The 21,675-nt window shown below is 32.9% G+C and overlaps 2 protein-coding genes, 3 non-coding genes and 1 pseudogene across 7 annotated transcripts; 4 read left to right on the forward strand and 2 right to left on the reverse strand.

Moving 5' to 3' along the window:
- Window positions 1–7,604: 7,604 nt before the first annotated feature.
- F55D12.1 (uncharacterized protein) lies at window positions 7,605–9,050 on the forward strand. Its single transcript, NM_059777.4, has 4 exons — window positions 7,605–7,767; window positions 8,094–8,204; window positions 8,436–8,513; window positions 8,755–9,050. The coding sequence occupies exons 1-4, from the start codon at window positions 7,638–7,640 to the stop codon at window positions 8,859–8,861; spliced, it is 426 nt and encodes a 141-aa protein (NP_492178.1). The 5' UTR covers window positions 7,605–7,637; the 3' UTR covers window positions 8,862–9,050.
- A 1,449-nt stretch (window positions 9,051–10,499) lies between these two features.
- Window positions 10,500–10,621, reverse strand: F55D12.8. The gene has a single exon (NR_050276.1). It is a non-coding gene; the product is annotated as an Unclassified non-coding RNA F55D12.8 (non-coding RNA).
- Window positions 10,622–10,656: 35 nt separating this feature from the next.
- Window positions 10,657–10,753, forward strand: mir-245. The gene has a single exon (NR_002346.2). It is a non-coding gene; the product is annotated as a pre-microRNA mir-245 (primary transcript).
- A 1,842-nt stretch (window positions 10,754–12,595) lies between these two features.
- F55D12.2 (CRAL-TRIO domain-containing protein) lies at window positions 12,596–18,150 on the forward strand. Of its 2 annotated transcripts, NM_001263694.4 has the most exons (15): window positions 12,596–12,897; window positions 14,729–14,922; window positions 14,971–15,078; window positions 15,124–15,237; window positions 15,321–15,399; window positions 15,483–15,760; window positions 15,810–15,896; window positions 15,968–16,072; window positions 16,125–16,245; window positions 16,551–16,689; window positions 16,735–16,939; window positions 17,076–17,264; window positions 17,311–17,480; window positions 17,527–17,668; window positions 17,850–18,150. In NM_001263694.4, the coding sequence occupies exons 1-15, from the start codon at window positions 12,843–12,845 to the stop codon at window positions 18,000–18,002; spliced, it is 2,139 nt and encodes a 712-aa protein (NP_001250623.1). In that variant the 5' UTR covers window positions 12,596–12,842; the 3' UTR covers window positions 18,003–18,150. The 2 variants fall into 2 exon arrangements, with proteins under 2 accessions (NP_001250623.1, NP_001379498.1); NM_001392620.1 differs by having other exon boundaries at window positions 12,794–12,897; window positions 14,971–15,237; window positions 17,850–18,142.
- F55D12.9 lies at window positions 13,917–13,968 on the reverse strand. Its single transcript, NR_050278.1, has one exon. It is a non-coding gene; the product is annotated as an Unclassified non-coding RNA F55D12.9 (non-coding RNA).
- A 1,260-nt stretch (window positions 18,151–19,410) lies between the features above and the next one.
- On the forward strand, window positions 19,411–21,011 carry nhr-191 (annotated as a pseudogene). Its single transcript has 3 exons — window positions 19,411–19,494; window positions 19,758–20,485; window positions 20,752–21,011. Coding segments are annotated over exons 1-3 (1,072 nt in total).
- The last annotated feature ends 664 nt before the right edge of the window (window positions 21,012–21,675 follow it).

The following is a 21,675-nucleotide window of genomic DNA, read 5'->3' on the forward strand; positions in this document are numbered from 1 at the left end:
GTACATAAAATCATAAGAATAAGGAACTACCGTTCAAAAAGGCATATCATCCAATTAATCAGTGAGATAAATGATGACAGGATCATCGTATTCGTTTCGTTTTTTTAGTTGGCTGACAAGTGTGTAAAAAATGGATGAAGCCGATACACCAGAAGAGGAGAATCAATGAATGAGACCTCCGAGATTTTCAAGTGGAGACAGTCAAAAAGACATCAAGTACGTAGAAAAATAAATTGTTTTGGAGAAAAAGTGCAAAAGTTTGGGGTACCCAGAGTGTTTTGGTCTTGCGTTGATGGGTGTAAACGTTTTTATCAAATATACAAAATGTCTTATATCTGAATGATAATCCAACTTTTTGAATGAAAGATTAACATACATATGTAGGAAAATATTTTTAGTATTTACTTTTTTTTATTTTTTATTTTTTTAAATTGCCTTACTTTTGTTGAAAACATTTAAAAAGGTCTTGAAAACAGCAAAAACGTTGCGGGGTTTGTAAAAAAACTGTTTTAAAATTGTTCTTGACAGCCGATAAATTGGACTTTTTCGGCTGGTAGCACCAGTCGACAGCCGACTGATAGTAATAGTTCGGCTGGCGCAGCCAGCCGACCTCCGAATTAGAGTTTTCGGCTGGCGGTTAACAAAAAAATTAGTCTTGTTCTTGTACTAAGAGTATGCTAAATCGCTCAGAAACACCTTAAGAAAGCAACGTGCAAAAATACAGTTCAGCGAAAAAACTCAACCATAAAGCTCAGTCGGCTGGCGGCACCAGCCGACAGCCGAAAAAATCAGCCAGCCGCACATCTCTGCTTGACTGTTGACAATTTTCAGCCTCTTTGTCAGATTTTTTTTATGACGATTTTTTTGCACAAAGATAGATAATATTTTAAATCGATGAAATATTTTCTATATTTCTAGATTTATTTTCAATTTTAAAAGTGGATTATTGTGAAAAGTGGATTATTGTGAAAAGCCACATAAAATAGTTTAACGAATATAAAGTAATATCTAATAATTTGAAAGCAAAATAAAAGTACAGTGGAAAGCTTTGAAGTTATAAGTTTCCAAAATAATATATTTGGGTAAGTACTTGAGAGAGAGCTGAACCCGTTCACGTATTGCATAACTATGAAAATGAATACTTACCGTTCCCCTCACAAAAAGCCAAAAAATGGAGGCGGAGTCAAAAAAAAGTGTAAAGGATTGAGTGACGTCGTCCTGTGTTCGTCCGTATTGAAAAATGAAAGTAAATGACAGAAATTGGAGAGATATAGAGAAACGAATAAGTGAAAGTTGCCATGGAATTTGAGGAGCCCCCAATGGCAAAAAAGGCGGAGAGAGTGAACAGATGAAAGTGCAGATGGTTGACAAAAAGAGAAAGTGAAGGTCATTACGGAGTTGCCATTTGAATCACATTTAACTGTCACATATGGAGCCTGTGATTTGTGGATGAAACAGGTGCGATTTTGTTTTTTTTTTTCTGGAGTAGGAGGGGGCTTTTGATGTGACACTTGTGGTATTGATGAGCTTTTGGTAAGTGACGAAAGGAGAATCTTACCACCTGAAGATATTATTGGTTTTTGAAGCTCATGTCGAGGATCAGTGAGATGTATAAATTTTTAATTCCGAAATTTCAGATCCAAGCTTATGAAAGAACTAGAAGGGTATTTTCAAATCATCGGTGCTCATAAGTTTATAACAAGTTGAAAGGTTTTTGCAAATCTGAATAAATCTTTTCAGATCAGAAGCTTGCTCATTATATAGCCAATTTGTTTCCATTTCTATTTTTGAGGCATAACCTTTTTCCACTTCTATTTTTTTTTGAAAAGGTGTTAAGCTATATTAATATAAAAGAAATTGAAACCTACATTATTATAAGTTGATCATTGTTTGATAAAACCAAAAACAAACAATACACTACTAAACATAGGTTTTGGATTTTAGGAAGAGTTGTAGTAATTTTTTTAAGTTGACGTTCTATTTAAATAAAAATCTTTCCTTCTTACTATGTATCAATAAACTTTTTTGATGAGATCTTGATCTTTATTAGGCAATAATGCTTTTCTGCTGAAACGGAACCCGTCTAATTGTCAAGAAATCTTACCGAACAGCATTTGAAAGACATAACAAGAGGAAAAAGAACGTTGTTAATTCAATGATTACGCTATGAAAAGGAAGAATAAGAAGAAAGTAGAAATAACTTGATTATTTCAAGATAATCATACGTAGATTAAGAAGTAGTGTAAGAAACATAAAACATTGAAATGTTGAATACAGTTTCTGGTGTACTTGGAGTATCGTGTTTCTATTGTTTCACTTACATAAGAACTTGGGTTCAAACCTAAAGAAATGCAAATTAGCCGGGGTTAAATTTTGAAAATGTTTGAAAAAATGGTGGTGGGTTTAATATATTAAAATATTACAAAAAACTGAGTAAACCTAATCAGAACACTGTAAAATGCTTTAGGTTTTCAAAAATTGAAGTCAAAGTTTTGGCAAATTGTCATATTTTCAAAATAAAAAGCCTTTTTGAGTCGACCCCTGAAATGTTTGAATACGAATAATAAAAACTATGAAACTCTGAAAAATTACCCCTTTTCACTGAAATTTTGTAAAAAAATTCTAAATTTTTTTGAAAAGCTACTTTAATATCTAATAAATTTAATTTGATTTGATTTATTACAACAATAAATTATCGTGAAGTAGAAAAATAATTATAGCTTCATAGGAATAGTTTCAACATTTTCTTCAGTAGCCGTACTCCACTTTTTATTAACTGATTCCGAAGTGTGTGTGCGAAATCTGGGAAATATTTTCAAATAAATCCAAATTCTCCCCTGATTCCGAATATCTATGTGAAAAAATTCAAAAATATTTCCCAGATTTCGGTACACCACCTTTAAATTAAAAAATCCGAAATGTGTAGGCGAGAGTCAGGCGGGTTTAAGACAGGCGCCTCAAAGACGCGTGACCATATCATAGAAGTCTTGGATTTAATGATGAGAATTATAAATATTTTAAGGAAACAATAGTTTAAAGTAATTCATTAAACTTGAAAAGGCAACATAGAAAATACCATACGACTAGCTTTGTTTAAAAGACAAACAACCAATCATTTGAGAGTTGTTATTTTAAATTTTTGAAACTTCACTCGTTAAAATGTACTTTATAAGTTCGGACATCGAAAAATACAGATATACAGATAGACACGTGTGATGCAATTATGCCATTTATCCCTTCCTCATTCTTTTCCTAATTATCGTAGCCATTTAGCCAAAAGGGACAAAGTGTCGTAAAACTGGACGAGTAACTGTCTGTTCATGACCACCGGGTGAAGAAAAACGCCTTCTAAATACCTCATTGTTATGCTTGTAAATTACAGTGAAACGATGAAGCCTCTTCGACCAAAAAAAGGCCTTGGAAAAACCGGGCTCGTGTGCCGTGTGTTTCAGTGTCTGTCAGTCATTCACGGAAAAGATATTCATCTGGGATTACGCAACAAGGGCAATGAAGCTTTTTTGGGGGTGGAGGAAGAGAAAATGGATAAGAATCAAAACGGTATAGACGCATGCAAATTGGGAGAAGATCATTAAAAAGTGTGAAAAAATTAATTGAATAGATAACAAATATTGCAGGAGAGACTGGGGGCGTTCGGACTTTACAAATTTTTTTTGAAAATGGCTTAAAATTCCTCATTATCATTTTTGATTTTGAATTATTTTTACTGAATCAGTTTTAATGGTTAGTTTAATCAGAAGTTTTAATCAGAAATCATTAAAACTCGAATAAAAAACGAATTGAAATAAAACGAAAACCAGCGTACGAAACGAGGGAGATTCCGAAAAAGAAGGAGAAGCTTGTGGTGACTGTGATGATAGACGAGACCTCGCGTATCCCAGGCATTGATAGAATTGAGAAAGGAAAAGCCTCGCCTTGTTATCAAGAAAAGAAAATGCTGGAGACGGGGAAAGATAAAAGGATGCTATCGATCGGCTATATTGATAGCTGTCCTTTAACTGACTGGCTTCCGAGAATTCCATGGTGACGTGTTGATGGTAGGAAGACTGTTTAAATAAACACAATTCTACGGATTGGGTAGTGATAAGCTGAAGCTGATAATTGATTTTCGATTGTAGAGTGATTCATTATCAAAAACTAGTTTAGATGAGCAAAAAGTGTTTAAGTTTGCACAGAGGATTACCCGAAGGAAACTAGAATACCTGCATGTGTGCATCCCTACTTTGTTCTGACCGAATCAAAGATGTTCCTTCTGGCTTAGAACCTTGGTTGAACCCTTGTGAATCTGAATGTGAAGCATCAGGTAGAAGCTGAACACAACGTACCAAACTAATCCCATCAGATTGCGGTTTTCCGTGTTTTGTATTTTGATCTATTTCGCATTGATAAGCAAAGACTACTCACAACTATTCTCTATTGTCAGAAACTTCTTTTATTTATTATCATTAACTCATAACCCAGATGTTCATAGAAATAAATGACTTCAAAAATGAAATAGTGAACTATGATGACTTAGGTGGAATGTTAGATGTCATCAATTTTACAACAATGTGTAAAGCCTGTACCTGTGGCTAACCCGAAATTGTAAACTTTAAATTTTCGATGAGAACAGAAAAGTGTCAAGGTTGTTGTTTTTTTAATTTGAAATTCAGAGTTGGAAAATCGCGTTTCGAATAGTTATTTTTTTCAATAAGTTTCTTTGTTTTTGATGATATTTTGGTAAATTAGATAGTTTCGAGCGTTTGTTTTAATATTAAAACTCTAATTGCCGAACTATTGATTCCTCCAAGAAATCCCACCAATAAATCCAGCATTCACCTCAGTTTCTCAGCTGACATAATAATCCACATACACACGTCGGTAAATATCTCGTGAAACCGTAGTAAATGAAAGTGACAAAAGATTGGCATTCAAAGACATAACATGGCGTCAAAAAACTCGTTCATTACCCTTCCGCAAACGAAAGTGCCAATTGAGCGTATCATTCTATGTTCATATCAACTGATTTTCTGCATCTTTTGACGTTCAATTTATCATTCACACACGGAACGAAAATAATGCAAAAAATACCGATGTGACAATGAGAAGCAATCAAAAGTTGTAAAGGTGACGGCGATGCCATTCAACTGACGATATTCATAAAACCTTTACATTTCGAATTAATATCATCTATCGGCAATTGCCAAAATTGTCGAATCGAATTTTTTTTTTGAAAAAAAATTCTGAAATTTTTCTATTCGATTTTGGTGAAAAAGTTAGGTTTTACAGTAACTTGGTCGAACCTGCTCTGAAGCAGCCAAATTTTTTGGAGTGATCATCTGTAACTATTCTCTATCGAATGTATATAGTGGCGTAACGAAGTTCGATAACGAGTTCAGAGCCTTCCCTTGTAAGGTCTTTGACATTTTAAAATTGAAAAATGAAAGGCTCAAAATATACTTTCGAAAGTAGGTAGCTAACAAAATCAACGCAAAACCTCTAGATCAACGTTTAAGCTTTCGAGATTGGAGCTTTCCAGTCTAAAAAGTAACTTGGTTTTTTTTGGTTTTTGAAGACTACAATACTGCACTTTAGGTTTCCATCTTCATAAGTTTGAAAAATTAATTTTATTTTCTCAAATTTTGAAAAAGTTAAACACAAGTTGATGTGTGAATAAATAAAAATAAGCTTATGAGTACACATGTTAGCTACAATAAATAAATAGTGAAGCTATGAAAAAGGTGGCGGAGAAATAATAAAAACGATAAAAAGTGTGTGGGATAAACGATTCACATTGATATGGATCACACAAAGTTCGTAAAAATGATTGTAACGGAATAAGATGTTGACTATGTGATATGATCCAGATGATCAGGAAAAGAAATAAGTGATTATTAAATGACACACACCCAAAACTTCATGATGTTTCAGATTATGTACTCATCATTGAGTAAAGTGATAAACACTTGAAGGGAGGAAAGTAAAGGATATTAGAAGTAGGGGGTCACACTTGGTCAATCAGTGTTATGTTTAAAAATATCTGCAATAAATGCAGCTGTAAAATAACCAAAAAAAAACATCTTTGCAGAAAAAAACCACATAAAATTCAGGTTGTTATACAGTTGCACATTTCTAAAACATTCGTCATTTGCAATGCATAAAGATATCACCGTTTCCGGGCATAAGTTTGTCTAGGTCACCCCTTGGACTTTTCAGTCATCTGATGCCGGTACTGAAAAAAAGTTGAAAATTTTTTGAATTCAGAAAAATTGAAATTTTTTAATGTGATAAACCATGTTTTTAAATCTGTGGTTCTAAACAATTGGTACAATTTTGTTCAGATTTAAACACCTCCATTGGAGAGCATGGTATTTTAGCGGGTTGTCAAAACTCCACGGTAATCATACTTTAAATAATTTTAAGCGTTTTGGAATTGAGGAATTAAAAAAAATTAGGAAAACTCAACGATAAGTTTGAATGTCTGTGGTTTTAAACAATTGGCGCTATGCTATAAATGCTACATGGAGCAAATCTTCTGATCGATTTGAGATTTTTTTTTGCTCTTTTTAACTATTGCTCTGTTTTCTTTATCCATGTAGTTTCATTCAAATCGTTCATTGTGGCATCTTAAATATCAGAAGTGTCGATTTTGAAGAACCACGTGGTTGGCACTAAAAATAACTCAATTTACTTCTTTGCGAATCTCGAGCTGGGTCATCAATTTGCTTCGAATTTTCCTCTCGCTGTAAATTTTATTTTGGTAATCTTGGAATTATGGAGAACCTGAGAGCAAGAAAACTTCATCGCACAAAGTTGACGAACTAGCAACAATTGAGCTTCGCCAACGTGTTACAAGTGCAAAAAGGAGTTGGCTCAAAAAAGCAGTATGTACCGTCAACAGAAAAATTGCACAAAATCTCAATCTGCACCCAACTGCACCCAATCTGCACCCTAAACTGGAAACCAAAACTGGAAAGTATTTATAGCATTTGTAGCATTCATAGCATTTTTTTGTAAACAACTGAACATAATGCTCTTGTATTCAGTTTTCTACAAATCACTCTCAATCTAAAAAGTATTGTATACATATTAATACTTCCACATGACATCCATCCAAACACCTTTCACTTGTTCACTGGAGAGAGGTCACTTTGCTTATTGAAATGGCACCACTAGAGGGACACATGAGAGACAATATGTCTGTGTTCTCTCCGAATTTCAAATATTTTCCGATTCGCAACCTGTTTTGAATTGCCGCCAGTCATCTCCTCCAGCCTGACCTCGCACGTTCTCCTTCCAATTCCAAAATGTCTTCCTCTTCATCGATCTCTTCTTTTTGTTCTTCTTGTCCCATGTTTACTTATTTTTCTTTTTCTTCATTTTTCCATTCTTCTTCCAGAATTCCCCGTTACCATAGTAACCATTTCACGTGCTATTCCCTCTTTTCTCTGCGTATGTTAATCTTCTCTGTACTATCTTTTAACTCTTCCTCTTGTCTTTTCCCATATGGTTGAATATTTAACAAATGAGCCCTATCCGTTCAAAAATGCTCAAAAACCACCTGTTTTTGTCGGGTATTTGTTTTATTTAATTTTTAATTTTTCAAGTCGAAAGTTTTGGAACTATTCAGAAGGATAAGAATGCTGGATCCACGAGAAACTTTTGAAAAATATGAACGAAAATCTCCACATCCACCACAGAATGTAATATCAGAAAGAAGAGAATTTGTTTCATGTGAATATAGAAGAGAACCTTTGCATCAAGAACAAAGTAAGTGTTTTCTTTAAAAAAAAACTTTTGAGAAAACCTTAGGAAGTGTTGGCAGAAAAGTATACTTTTTGGTTTTGCGAAAAGTATGTAAAACGCTCAAGTGAAGGAACTTTTGTTTTAGTTGTATATTACAATGTTTTCAATAGATTTTTGAATTCTGTGGTCAAAGACAGCTTCTTGATCAAATCAAATCGAGATGTGCCAGAGACAACCTTTGTGTTAGTGTTTCAGTCGCAAGAAGAAGGCTTTGTCGATATTTTCGATATGAACAGTGTATCTCATAAAATTGGTCTCAAAAATGTTAGAACTAATGGAATAAATTTCAGGTCGCCCCAGCTCAATTCTTCGCAATCCGTTGCCTCAATCACATCCATACGAAGAAAGAGAAAATGCTCGATTGGCATGTGAATACAGAAGAGATCAACAATCCGAACATGGTCGGTTATTTGAATAAATATTGCAATATTTAAAAAATCGTTGTGAAAAACATTAGAAGTAATAATTTCCAAGTCCAGTACCGGAGGAAATTTTAATCCAGTTTCACATTGTACTTTTTATTCGCCACAAAGCCGCCTGAAGCCCCCTAAAAACTCTAGGTCCTCTGAGAATAAGTACCATTTAATTTTGAAATAAGAAAATTCTTAATAACTCAAAATATGTGTTTGTAGGCCAACTTGCATGCGAACTGAGAGCCCGACCATCTACAACCATCACCACGTTCCTTCCTGAGAATACCAAAAGGAAAAGTAAGTTTTTATTTTCGGAAAAATCGTTTTTTTGTCAAACCTCAAAATGTTTGGAGTAAAAGTAATTTCTATAAAGTTTATACTTTTTGTATTATGAATATCTTGCTGAAACAACTTTTGAGATTGTTTTTGAAAACATTCAGTTTTAGGAATGAGAAAACTTTCTGAATTCTTGACTTTCCTATTGCACACCTGAGCATTTACATATAAACACTTCGATCTTTTTTTTTTGAAATTTCAGTGCCACTTCCAATTGGATGGATTGTTTGCATTGCTGTCTGCATTCCAATTCTAATTGTAATTATTGTATTTGCTGCAGTTTGGCTTCAAGAAGTTGGAATTATATAATTTATATATCAACATCACATTCCAACCGAATTTAAATCGGGTTCAACTAGTTGAAATTAGACTATTATGATTAAAAAACTGATTATTTAGAAAGTTTTCAACTTCGGTCTAATTTTGACATTACTATGCTGCCAGTCCATTTCATCTCATTATTTCACTTTTTCTCCGATCAATAAAAACTTTAAATTTTACAATTGTTCTGAAGGCTAAACACCAAACTTTGTTAACCCTGTTGTAAAACTATTTTCTTCAAAACTTTGTCGAAAACTTGGTTTCAAAGTGGTCAGAGCACAGAAGGGGGAATTTAAATCGAAAGAAGATTTGGGACATAGCCGTCGGCCAAAATTGAACAGAGAAAGAGTGTGTAAGATGAAGAGAAGCAGATGAATTCCCACCGTGCAATAGATTAGGTCGGCTCATCTTCAGAGCATAACAAGGAGCAGGTACCGATGTGATGAAGAGAGAAGAGGGAAGAGAAGTACTTATTGAATAAGGGAATGAGATGGGTTTGGAGAATAAAAAGTTGGAGAAGAAGAAAATTGGATTGGATTCGAACAAGATGATGCTGTAGAATAGACTAATGGAACACAAGAAATAATTGATGCTTCGAACTTTTGATAAGGACCAATTTTCGTTCTTAGCTAGTACGATACCCATGCATGGGCACAGATGTTTGCCGTTTGTAACATATATCTGACCACTAATGTTTTAGATGATATTTGCTAATTACCAACATTTTGACATGCAATTTGCAAAATAATTTCAATTTTATTTTTACAAATGCGCTGAAAACATTTCGTACGTTTTTTATTAACTAGTAAGCGTGAGACATATATGTGTGTCTCGCGCTTTTTTTTTAAATGAAACTAAACGTATTATTCGAAATCTGACTTCTTGAGTTTGAGAATCTATAAACTATTTTTAAAATTGCCGTCTGAGAGAGAGGGTAGATTTTTCCACGTCTGCAAAACTTTATTCTAAACTGTTTTTTGTTGAAAAAAAGTATGGGTTCCTCAAAATAATCGGAATTTATATTTCGAATACCACATGTAAATTTAAGTCAATCGCATTTATGTACTGCCTAGAACTAAGCAATTTTGTAACTATATCGTGGGATATGAAAAATTGAACCTGTTATGTGATAGCTGACATTTTGGCCTTCCAGAATCTCTAATGTGTTTTAGTGGAAGACCCCTTGTGCGCCTGTACTAAATTTTTTTCAGTTGAAATTACAATTTTTGCTGGCGAGATTCATAGTAATAATATGAATTACACTGGGTTCAGTACTAAATTTTTAGACGAAAATTCCAAACTCGCAAAAGTCTTTCGTCAAAATAAATTACAGATTCTGAAGCTCAATATGTCACGGATTGCATTACACGTTAATTTTTTCTATTGAATTGTTAAGTTATAACGTTTCCTAGTAAGGTAATTGAAGAAAACATGGGTCTTTCTATGCCCGACTTTCTAGATTCTAGATCCGAATTTTTAGATTTAACCTTAATAAACAAATTTTATTAGATTTGTTTCTGAATATTCTGTCTTAATGCTCTTGTACCTTCATTACCAAGTGATTTAATATCAATGAAATCAATTGATATTAAATCAACAGGTACTTATCCTATCTTTCCTTCTTCCTCCACTTGACACTTCTTCGCTTTGCCACTTCAATTCGGCTCCGCCCTATTTTTTGTTCAATCCTCCCCGACTCCGCCCTCTTTATAGCTCTTCGTTCATTTTGGTTCGTGCTACAAGATTGACTTACATTTTAAACAAACTTTCTGATAATTATTCACTGAATTCAATGTTGGAGAGCTATTTGCAAGGTACCTAATTGTTTGATTATTGATTCTCAATTGGTCCCCTCCAAGTAGCTCTATTGCATTGTTTGCTTATTTTCCCCCGAAAATGGTTTGTTTTTTTGTAACTTAAAACAAAATCATGAACTGCATTTGAACAAAAATAATTTCCTGAAAGTTCGGAAATGTATTTTTTAGAATCCCAGAAATATGAAACTTGAAATATGGAACTTGAAATATTTTGAACCAAGATGAATTATCTTATTTACTATTGTTTTTTATAACATTCGAACTTTTATTTGAAAATTTTATTGAACCTCGATGAAAAAATTAGTATAATTTCATGATTTAAAAAGGCATAAAAAACAAAAAATAGAATAGCAATCAAACGTTTTATGGGAAAACCATAAAACATGAGTGTCGGTTGCCATGTTATAATAATAGGTCACATTTTGAAAAAGCTTGGAGAGGCTCATAGTACTGAATTCAGAAATGTACAAAGATAACTCAGAGTGCGTGTTTTGTATAGAGAATTACGCTTTGAGTGTGAGAATAAGGGTCCTGGCCGAAATCGAAATTTACAACTACCTCGAAAAACACTGAATGTATTACATTTAAAAAATGCATTTACATTCTTCAACCATTCTTCATACATATTTTTTAAAAACAGAGAAGCAGGTACACAATATAATAAGAAGAAGCTCTGGAATCAATTTTAAGTACTCCAGCTCTTTTTTGAATGAAACGTCGAAGTCAATTTAATCGATAGTGACTTTCTTGACAAAACTTCCTAGCGCCATCTTGCAACTTCATACCAACCGTTATATATATATATATATATATATATATATATATATATATATATGTGCATTTTAGTTTGAAAACTCCTGTAATTTTTTAGATGGCTATTGCAATTTCGTGAGCTACACCTTGCTCACATTTGCTTATATTTCTGCAAATTTAAATCAGTTTTTGGTAAAGTTTTATATAGCTCTTGCAAAGCTGCAAAACATTTTTATGATGTCGCGACAATTTATCAATTGCGTTGATTGTCCAAAGTGAACATTTCAAATCAAAATAAATGTGTTTATTTTGAATTTTTTTTGCAATGTAATTTTTTCCAGTAATTCTAATTTTCGTCAGTCGGCACATACATACTTTGACAACTTGCTCTACATACTCATATATTTGAAGTAATTAATTTTGAAATGACAATATAACGAGATGGAAGAATACAATTTTGTTTTATTTCAAAACAAATCTCACAACAGACCACAATGAGTCAAATTTGGCAGACATTGAAACTGTCATTGGCAATACAATTTTTTCAGGTTCGCATGCAAAAAATGAAAAAATTAATTTTCAGGTACGCGAGTTATTTCAAGAAAAAAATTGGTGTGACCTGTTCGATATGACGGTTTTCGAAAAGTTTTTATAGGAATGAAAGTTGTTGTATTTAATGATCTATCTAGTTTAACCCAAAAATTTTGCATGAAATGGTTATATTAAATATCAAACTTTTTTTGATACAGTATGTGTCTGAAACGGACGCTTTGAAGCACTGGAAAATTTACTAGTTTCAATTTTTCTTGAATCTAAAACTATATTTGGTATTTTGGCGGAAAATGATGATTATATATATTTTTTCTTTTATTTCATAGCGGCTTTTGGAACACATTGTCATTTCGTTTAAGTTTGACAGAATCCGTAATGACATTTTCTATGTTTTAGTGTCAATCTTTCTCTTTAATAGTAATTGCATTGCCCTTTTGTAGTTGACTTCCAATAGGCATCAATCTCGAATTTGAATTAGTGTCAAAAATGAAGCAAAAAGCGGAGAGAAGGTGACAAAAAGCAAGTGATAAGTGTTGTCAGTATGGTGGTAATCAATTAGCACTGTAAACTGTAACATGTCTTCTTTGATATGGTCTTCCCTTTTCTCTCATCCTACCGTTATTCTCGTCTGCGCAACATTGAATCATTTTGTCTCTGCGACCATCTCCTCTTACCTTTTCCCGTCAATCGCTTCTTCTCTCTCTCTTTATTCTGTTTATGCTTAGACAGAGAGTACCTTTTCCCTATTCATTCCATTTCTCTTTCTCTTTTTATTCGTTCTTGTTTCAACCACACCGTTCAACAATAACAGGCCCACCAACTTTTTTAATTTTTCGTCCATTTTCTGATGAACTGGCAGAAACAACGACAGCATGTGCTGGATCGACTCGCTTTTGTTCCAGGTAATCTATTCATACTTTTTGCATATTTTTCTTGTTAATCAACAAGAGTTTGTCTAATTTTTTTGCACCACATTTGGATCTACATTTACCTAACTGGTTTTTATCAAAATGTTTCAATTTTCCAAAAAAGTTATTTTCCATAATGCAACTCTCTCATTTTCTTTTAAAAATCCAAACTTGGAATATTTGGCAATTCACCAAAACCTTGACTGAAAAGTTCAAAAATCTTAAAATTTTTTCAATTTTTATAATATTTTGTGGTTTTGAACTGTAATGAGAGTATTGACTGAAAACTTGATCAAATCTTTAAATTTGTGAAATACCTTTTTCCTAGTTTCCCCGTGGGTCGCACAAATTAAAAGATGGAAAAATTTGTATAATTATTCAGGTTACTCTTTTTTAATTTCTGGTTATCCTAACAAACATTCTGTTTTGAAAAAATTAAAAATCAGAAACAAAATTATTTTTGACCCATCTGATTCAAAATTCATCCAATTTCAAGCTAGATTTCACAACTAACATTAGAGATACCACAATGGTTATTTTTCGTGTTTCTGCGTTTGAGTAGTGGATGCGAGGTAATTACTGAAATCCAACGTATAGTTGCTTCAAAAATAACTTTTTTCACTTGAAAATTTGAGGAGAAAAACCAGCTCAAAGGGAAAAAATTTGCCTTTCTCCGATTAGACCTCATAAAAATATTTCCGCAAATTACTTTAAATTTTTTTTCTGTTTGTTCGAGAATTCAAGAATCACATCCGAAACTCTTTCTTTAAACAACTACGAAAGCTATCAAAAAAGGTCTATTGTTTTACTTTCCACATTTTATTTGTTATTTGCTTTTTGTCTTAACCACCTTTTCCTTGCTTTTTAGTTTTTTGCGCTTTCCAATTCTGAATAGTTTGTCTTCAAACATTTCCCTCCTCCGACTTTTTTTTTAACTGAACATCAGTCAAAAAGATTATGATATCTTCTTTATTCTATTGCATATCACCAAAAGTGTAACAAAAGGGTATAGTAGAAATGTTGAAATCTGTTAAATTACCTTGATTGGCATGTTACACCCGTTACATTCAAAATGAGGAAAAGAGAAGAAGAAGAAGCTTTGTATGGGGTTTTGAAGAGATGAAAAGTGAAGGTAGTGCGTGTATACGGCGGGACGAACTGTGTCAATAGGTAAACGGAAAAGAGGCGGATTGATTGATAAAAACCCCGTAAATATGGACAGACAGAGGTAGAAATATAGATGAGAAATTGGAGGGTTCATTTGGTGAGATTATGATGTATTTACTATCACACTTTCGATGTTCATCTTATAGGAGAGGTTAGAGGAGAGATTTGAGAAGCATCTCCTTTGCGAACTGTACGCCTTCCAAGCTTGAAAATTGCTAGATACTGAAAATTAGAAAATTACTGAAGACTAGCAGGCGAACGGAACTTGCCGACAACTATTCAAAATACTCATAGAAAATGTGCCTACTTTGCTGCTGAAGCGTGATAACTATGTTTGAAAAGTGATAATGGTTTTTCCAAGAAAGTTGATTAACTTGAAGGGGAAATATTGAAGCTGCCTAAAAATATTCTTTTCAACTCAAACAAAAACCAAGTTAACTTTTTTTTGTAATTTTTTTTGGTGTAATTTTGAAATCTTGTTGCCATAAAACTTTGTTGTTGAAAAAATATTTGAAAATGTTAGGAAAATAGGAAATTTCCCGAATCAAAATAATTTTGGCTGCTTGTAGCCGTGCATTTATGCTCAATTGAACTCAATTCCTTGGAAATAATCATAGCCAGATTTTGTAGACAAAAAATTTAAAATTTGTTATTTCAGGTGGTACGGATAGAGAAGGAAACGCACTACTCGTAATCTCAACATCTCAAGTACAAGAATGCTCGTACGAGAATTTAGTGTCTCTTCTTGCTCTTTTATCAGATACCCTTCCGCCTTCTACACTATTCACTGTACTTTTGGATACACGACATATTCAATTAAAACAACTGAAATTCTATTTGAGAGCATGCCAGGTTTGTTGAAAGAAGATGTTTCATCAAATAATATATTTCATTTTTTAGCAAGCACTTTACAAAAAAGTGCGTCAAGTGCTCATTATTCAACCGGAAAAGTTTTTGGATCAACAAAAAATTAATTTCGATTTGATAGTTAGTGGATATACATTGAAGGTTAGTTGATTATTATTGTTCGGAAAACTATGATTTTTCTAACAGACCGTCCTAGTTTCAATGCACAAACTTTCCAAATTTGTGGATGTCAACCAACTTCCAGAACAATTTGGAGGTACTCTGGGATATGATCCAGATTCTTGGCTTTCCAAAAGAATTGTAAGATTTTAATTTCAGAAACTAGAAAGAATTCAAAAGTTGCGCAAAACGTTTTTTGAAAACTTCAAAACCTCGATTTTCAGGAGATCAAAAAATGGCAGAACTACTTGGTTGAAGTTGACGCAGACTCTTCGAAGCATAGCCTTGATGACGATCAGAAATGTAAGATTTCAAATGTTTTTCCATTTAAACCGGATAACAGTTTTTACAGTTTCTAGTGTTCATTGAAAAAATAAAGTTTTCAGTAGAAGAATTTATAACAAAACTTCAATCAACCAAACGAATAGAAGATGAATATGCATCAAACATATTGAAGAAATCAGTGAGAGATGTGAAATTAAAAGAAGAAGAAAATAGTAAAGAAGGATTAATCAAGGATCACACTGCAGGAGTTTCTGATTTTTTGGATTGGATTGAAGGAAGTGGAGAGAAATGGTTGAATTCTCTATGCCAAGTTGCTGATAATGTTGATGAAGCAGAGAGTTTGGTTAAGCAACATGAAGAATTGACTAATAAGACTAAGGTATCTCAATTTATTTATCATCATTATGACGTTTAAAAAAATATTTTAGGAAATCGAGGAGCAAAGTCATCAACTTGCTGAAATGGCAACACGACTTATGGCTGCTTGCCCACAAGTTGCTATTGTTTTACAAAAGGTTTGTAAAAATTGTATTCAAATGAACGATCATGTATTATTTTGTCCAAAAAATAATTGTCATGTATTCAGACACGAGAACAAATCCGAGATGTTGCTGAACACTTTGCATATCGAGTTGAAGCACAGACGCAGTTTGCAGTTTCGAATCGAACATTCAGAGAAAAAGTTGCAGAGGTATACATACATTTTTAGAGTTTTAAAAACGTTTTTAGAATTTGGTTTTCAGTTCATCAAAAAATCAGATCTGATGCTTGAAAAAGTGTGTGCAGAAGATGGAGCTTCTGTGAAAACGGTAGAAGAATTAACTTCAACGAAGAAGGAGTTAGATGACTTAGTGAATTCTATGAGTGAGTTTCTTTCTAAATCTGTACATTATTATGAAAATTTGACTTTCACTTGAAAGAATTTTGCTCTAAATTTCTCCACATGATTGAACCTGACAGTTAGAAATGTGCTTGGAATTTCCGTCTCCAATTCAAAATATTCAGAGTTAAGCCCTGACCAATATTGCGTTTTTCTGTTGTTCTTCAAACTTGTGCTGTATTTTCATTTCGTTCATCAGCAACTTGATATAAAATCTCCACAAGTTCCTTGAATCTTCATAATGGGATACAAAGACTATTAGAAACCATGAAATTTGTAACATTTCCAGATGTTTCATTTGAAACAGCAATGGATGCTGGTGAAGAGACTGTGGCAAAAGCTCGGCAATACTCAGAAGTTCTTCCAGCAGAAGAATTTGTTTCTCACATTGGTTCAAGTCTGACTTATATTTCTCAACGACAGAATAGGTGGACAGAGCTTTCAAATATATGGTTTAATATAACTATTTTCAGGCATAACGAATTAGCAAGTGTAAAACGTCTTGAACAACAGCAACATCTTCAATTAATGACAACCTATGGTGATTGTGATCAAGCAATCAAATGGCTCGGCGAGCTCAAAGAGACATTACACAAAGAATATAGTCTATCGGATATTGATGAAGATGCCGTTAAAAATTTGAGAAACGATCGTCAGAATCTTGATCGAACAGCAGTGGTTTGTTATTGTAATAAGATTCTTGAGAAACAGTCTGGCAAAAAAAGTATTCGAGCTGGACTCAATGAATATTTTAAAGATATTTAGGCTATGAAAAAATTTTCTCGAAGTTTCCTAAACTTTAATAAAATTTCAGAGTACATATCAATATGGAAAACAATTATTATCAATGGCAAAAAATAGTGAAAGATCTGCAATGAAAGAAAGTTCAACGGATGAGAGAAAGGAGAAATTAGAAACTGCGTGGAAAGAATTGAATTTGGCAATTCAAAATAACGAGCAAAGATTGAAAGTTGTTGAATCTTTTATGGCTACTCATCGACAGGTTGGTGTGGATCAGAATACAATTTGTTTAATTTTTCAATTTTCAGATGATGGAAAGAGTGAACGAAATTGAGAAATCTCTGCGAGAACGACTTCGTGTCAGTGGAAAGTTAAATTCAATAGTTCTGAGCACCGAACGGAAAAGACTAAAAAATGATATAGAAGAACTATCGAATATTGGAAATATGCTTTCTGCTCAGATTAATGCAGATCACGCGTATGAAAAACTATAAAAATTGCTTGTAATATTAATTTTATTTCAGAACAACTCTACAAGATAGACAAACAGCAGTAAAACAAATATCTGATAAAATTAATGAAGTAATGACTGCTCAACGAAGAATGGAAAGTTTAATTATTGAAGAAGAAGAAGCTGGATCAAGTTCCTCTGGAAAAGAAGATAAGGTTTGCATTTATCATATTCTTTTTTTTATTTTTCTAAATGTTGTATGCTTTTTTTAATTTTTGCAAAAACAATTCATATGCTTGAATTATCTTTGAATACCGTTAATTTATTTACTTTAAGATCGTTTTTAAAATTTCAATTTTCCTTCCAGTTGCCAATTTTTCTACAAATATTTTTCAGCATTCAAGCCGAAAAGCTCGTCCACTATCAAAAGTACCAGAAGAAGAAGGCGGTGATGTGTCACCAGTATTCCCACGAGCAGTCCGTCTTCTTGAAACAAATGAAGGAATTGCACCGGCAATTCGTTTATCAAAAAATGAATCCTACCTCTAAATTCTCTTCAAAATGACTAGAGAAGAAGTATCCAATGCCATATTGCTCATTCCAACAAATTTTTAGACCCATTGATTATGTTTGCTTATGTGTATGTGTACATTATGTCATTGTTTTGCCATAAAACTTTTATTTTCTTTCTAAAAAACAGAACTTGTGTTTTAGAGAAGTCTCAAAAATTATTCTTTTTTTTCCAAAGTTTTCCAAGTTTCTGTAAAAGGACTTCACAAAATTGTATTTGAAATGATTACATAGATTGCCTAATCTAGAGTATTATTGGAAACAAAAACCGGAATTCGGAGTGGAAAACGGAAAGTTCCAGTTAAAAAACGCGTTTTTGAAACGTACCGGAATCTTATTCTCAATATCACTCCGAAATGTTTTACCAGCAATATAATAAAGCCAAAATTTCAGCCAAAGTATAGATGTTTGCTGCAAAAATTGTCGAAAATCAGTGGATCGGACAATGTATTAAATAAAGGTTCGTGATGTGTAAGAGATAAGCGATGTGTTACACAAGATTATTGTACTAATTATAAAGGGGTTTATTAATAGGAAATCAGGAACAGCGTCCTGTAACAAGTTAAGGGACAAAACGGGAAAAGGGGGAGAGAGAAACGAGTAAAGGGAAAACGGCCTGGAATCAGCGCTCTCCCCGCCTTATATAGTGCCGGCGAGAGACGCAGAGAAACGAGGGGAAATTAGAATACGTCCGCCGCCGCCGTTGGTCAAGATCGTCTCTCCATTTGATCTGCCGCGATGTGGGTCTAGAATACGAGTGAATGCCGATGACGAGTGAACACGAGACATCGAGCATCTGAAAATAAACAAAGAGGCAGAGAAATAAGTGTCTTTATTTGTCTAAACTAGAAATACGTGTTAGAATAAGGTGCTGATTCTTACAATTATTAGGGCATTTTCCGGGCGTTTGTGGACACCGCCCTTTTCTAGAGCAAGAGTTTTAAGGTCACATTGGAATTTTACACGAGTTTTTCTAATTTTTTCTGAAAATTGAAAATTATATCAAAGCTTCATTAACTTTCTGAACCCGTTACCAAATTTTCAAAGTTTGTACCCTGAACATTAAAATCTCAAATATCAGTCAGAAGCTTACAAAAATTGAGTTCATTTATTGTGTTTTCAAATGCTAATCTTTTTTCTCAATTGCACGTGATTCCTTTGGTTTGTGTCAAGAAGAAATGCAAAAAGTGTGATCTTCATTTTCGTAGTTGTGTGCTCATTTGTTGCTCTTTTTCTAAAATTATCATAACAACAACAACTAAAAACGAAGCCCGCCTAATTATTTTTTTTGTTTTCATATTCATTGATCTTTGGAAAATTTTCACTACGATAAGGTTCAGCTATGTATATCATTTAATGCATTTTTTCAGAGTTAATAATTTTAAAAATGGAAATTGTTTCTCAGTATTATTCAACGAAACATTCATTCTGTGATATTTGCGGAAAAAAGTCATTTGGATTTAATTATGGGGTAAGTTACAGTACAGGCCAAAATTTTGATAGCTCGGAGTGTTTTATGGTGGTTTTTTGAATTAAATTTATATTTTATTGTTTTAAAGATAATCGTCCCCATCCTATCAGAAAATATTATACAAATAGTGAGCATCATTTTGTGAAAATATAATACTTTTGATATAAATATATATATATATATATATATTAGTTTTCACCCATACTCATCTGAATAATACAAAAAATAACAATAATTAAAAAAATAATTTCGAATTTCTTCAGGCTCACTCTTGCAATGCTTGTAAAATGTTTTTCCGTCGTGCTCTGAGCACTAGAAAAATACTTCAATGCTCAAAAAATGGGAATTGCTCAACAATCGCCGTGGAAACGGAAAAATTCTGTCGCTTTTGCCGTTTTCACAAATGCATTCTCGCTGGAATGATCCTCGTAGATTTCGATCCAATAGAAGTTAAAATCGACTCAAAAATTCAAGATGAACTAACAATAATCATCAAGAAATTACAAGTTATGGATTCAGTTCGGGAGAATACTTTCCGAAATTGTAAAGTTCGTTCCGACTTGACAATTGAAGACATTTTCCAAAAAGGAAAGTTCAAATTTGAGATGAAGCCTCCGGGTACAGTAATTGATTTTTACAATTGGGGAGTTATGAATCACTTGACTTGCATCAGTTTTGCTCGGAAATTGAATTTTATGAAATATTTGTCAAGTGAAGATATTAAATCAATTTTCAAAAGTTCTCATCTTCCATTTATGCTTCTTGTAACTGCAATGCATTCATTTTCAAGAAAATCTGCACAAATGGTTCATCCAGATGGAACTGACGTTTTCCAACAGAAATACAAAATCAAATTGGAAAATATAATGCATATTTTCTCAATGAAATCCGATGTTATCTTATAAATCGACTTATTGAAATCAATATTTCAATGGAAGAATTTCTGCTTTTGAGTGTCATTGTTTTATGCAATCCAGGTAAAACAAACTAAGTTAGTTTTGGAAAAATTATTCATTGAAAACTCTAACGTAGATCTTTTATCTAAACGCGTACTTCTTATTCGAATGGGTTGCACCGAAAAAAGTTTATAGTAGTGCATTTATATATTTTTTGACTTTAACTTTTAAATTTATGCTTTCCATATTTGCCATCGTCAGATATAGTTGGGATTCCTTGTTGTGAGTCCATTGTTCAAGGCCTGATGTCCGCTTGGAACCTAGAACTAGATACAACGTAATTTTTTTTTTCAATTTTCAGCAGCACCAAACATGTCAAAATCTGGAGCAATGATTCTAACAGAATATCAAAAGAAATACAGCAACACACTTTTTCACTATTGCCGTACAGTCAATACAAAGTATGGACCATCCCGTTACATTGAGATTATATCTTTAATTAACGTTATCTTAAAAACTAAATCTGATGTTGATAATTTCTCAAATATTTTTCATGTTATTCAACCAGAAGATGTTAAGTCAAATCTTTTCTCTGATATTCTTTTATTTTTGTTGGCTTGAATATTTCATCTTTGGAATTGTGTCGTCCTCTATTATTTACAATTTAACATCCAAAAGTTATAAAAATCTATAAATCTTCAAATGAGCTTCAAATAAAAATTTTTAAATTTTTAAATTTATAATTGTTTGAGTGGTAACAAGAAAGTTGTGTTAAAAGTGGTACATCCTTTTAAGATTTTTAAACATTTTATTTTCATGGTTTGTAGTAATTAAGTTTAGACAACATATCGTCATTGCTCATTAGTCAGGAAGATTATATTCCTCAATTGATCACACTAAAACAAACACGGATAAAGATTAGAACGAGGAGGAATTAGAGTTCAGGTCTGAATATTAAAACTTGAAAATTATTCTTATATCTTGAAATTGAGTTGCTTCAAAAAACGATATTTTATAAAGTTAATAATCAGTTTGAACGATTTTAAGTTTTAAAGTTTCCAGTTTCAGATTTAGAGCCCTTAAGTTCAGTGTTCAATTTGAAAATGTTGTGCTCGCCCGGCGCATTCTTTGAATAATGTTCGAATACATAAAAAGAGGGCATGAACTATATGCGCATAAAACCCATAAAAGATGTGTTCGTTGATGAGTTGGATGACTCCCGTGACGATCATACGGGCGGCACCCTCTACACGGGTCTACGGTATGAAGTGAAAAAAAAAGAAGA

Source organism: Caenorhabditis elegans, chromosome I, assembly GCF_000002985.6.
Source record: "Caenorhabditis elegans chromosome I".
In the NCBI taxonomy this organism is placed as follows: Eukaryota; Metazoa; Nematoda; class Chromadorea; order Rhabditida; family Rhabditidae; genus Caenorhabditis; species Caenorhabditis elegans.

What these genes read in the sequence shown, in the direction of transcription:
- F55D12.2 (NM_001263694.4), top strand. Translation starts at nt 12,843, where the DNA reads ATGAACTGGCAGAAACAACGACAGCATGTGCTGGATCGACTCGCTTTT. An exon ending in TTGCTATTGTTTTACAAAAG is followed by an intron (nt 15,897 to 15,967) that starts GTTTGTAAAAAT and finishes TCATGTATTCAG; the next exon opens with ACACGAGAACAAATCCGAGA. An exon ending in TCAGAGAAAAAGTTGCAGAG is followed by an intron (nt 16,073 to 16,124) that starts GTATACATACAT and finishes TTTGGTTTTCAG; the next exon opens with TTCATCAAAAAATCAGATCT.
- F55D12.1 (NM_059777.4), top strand. Translation starts at nt 7,638, where the DNA reads ATGCTGGATCCACGAGAAACTTTTGAAAAATATGAACGAAAATCTCCA. An exon ending in ACCTTTGCATCAAGAACAAA is followed by an intron (nt 7,768 to 8,093) that starts GTAAGTGTTTTC and finishes AATAAATTTCAG; the next exon opens with GTCGCCCCAGCTCAATTCTT. An exon ending in AGATCAACAATCCGAACATG is followed by an intron (nt 8,205 to 8,435) that starts GTCGGTTATTTG and finishes ATGTGTTTGTAG; the next exon opens with GCCAACTTGCATGCGAACTG.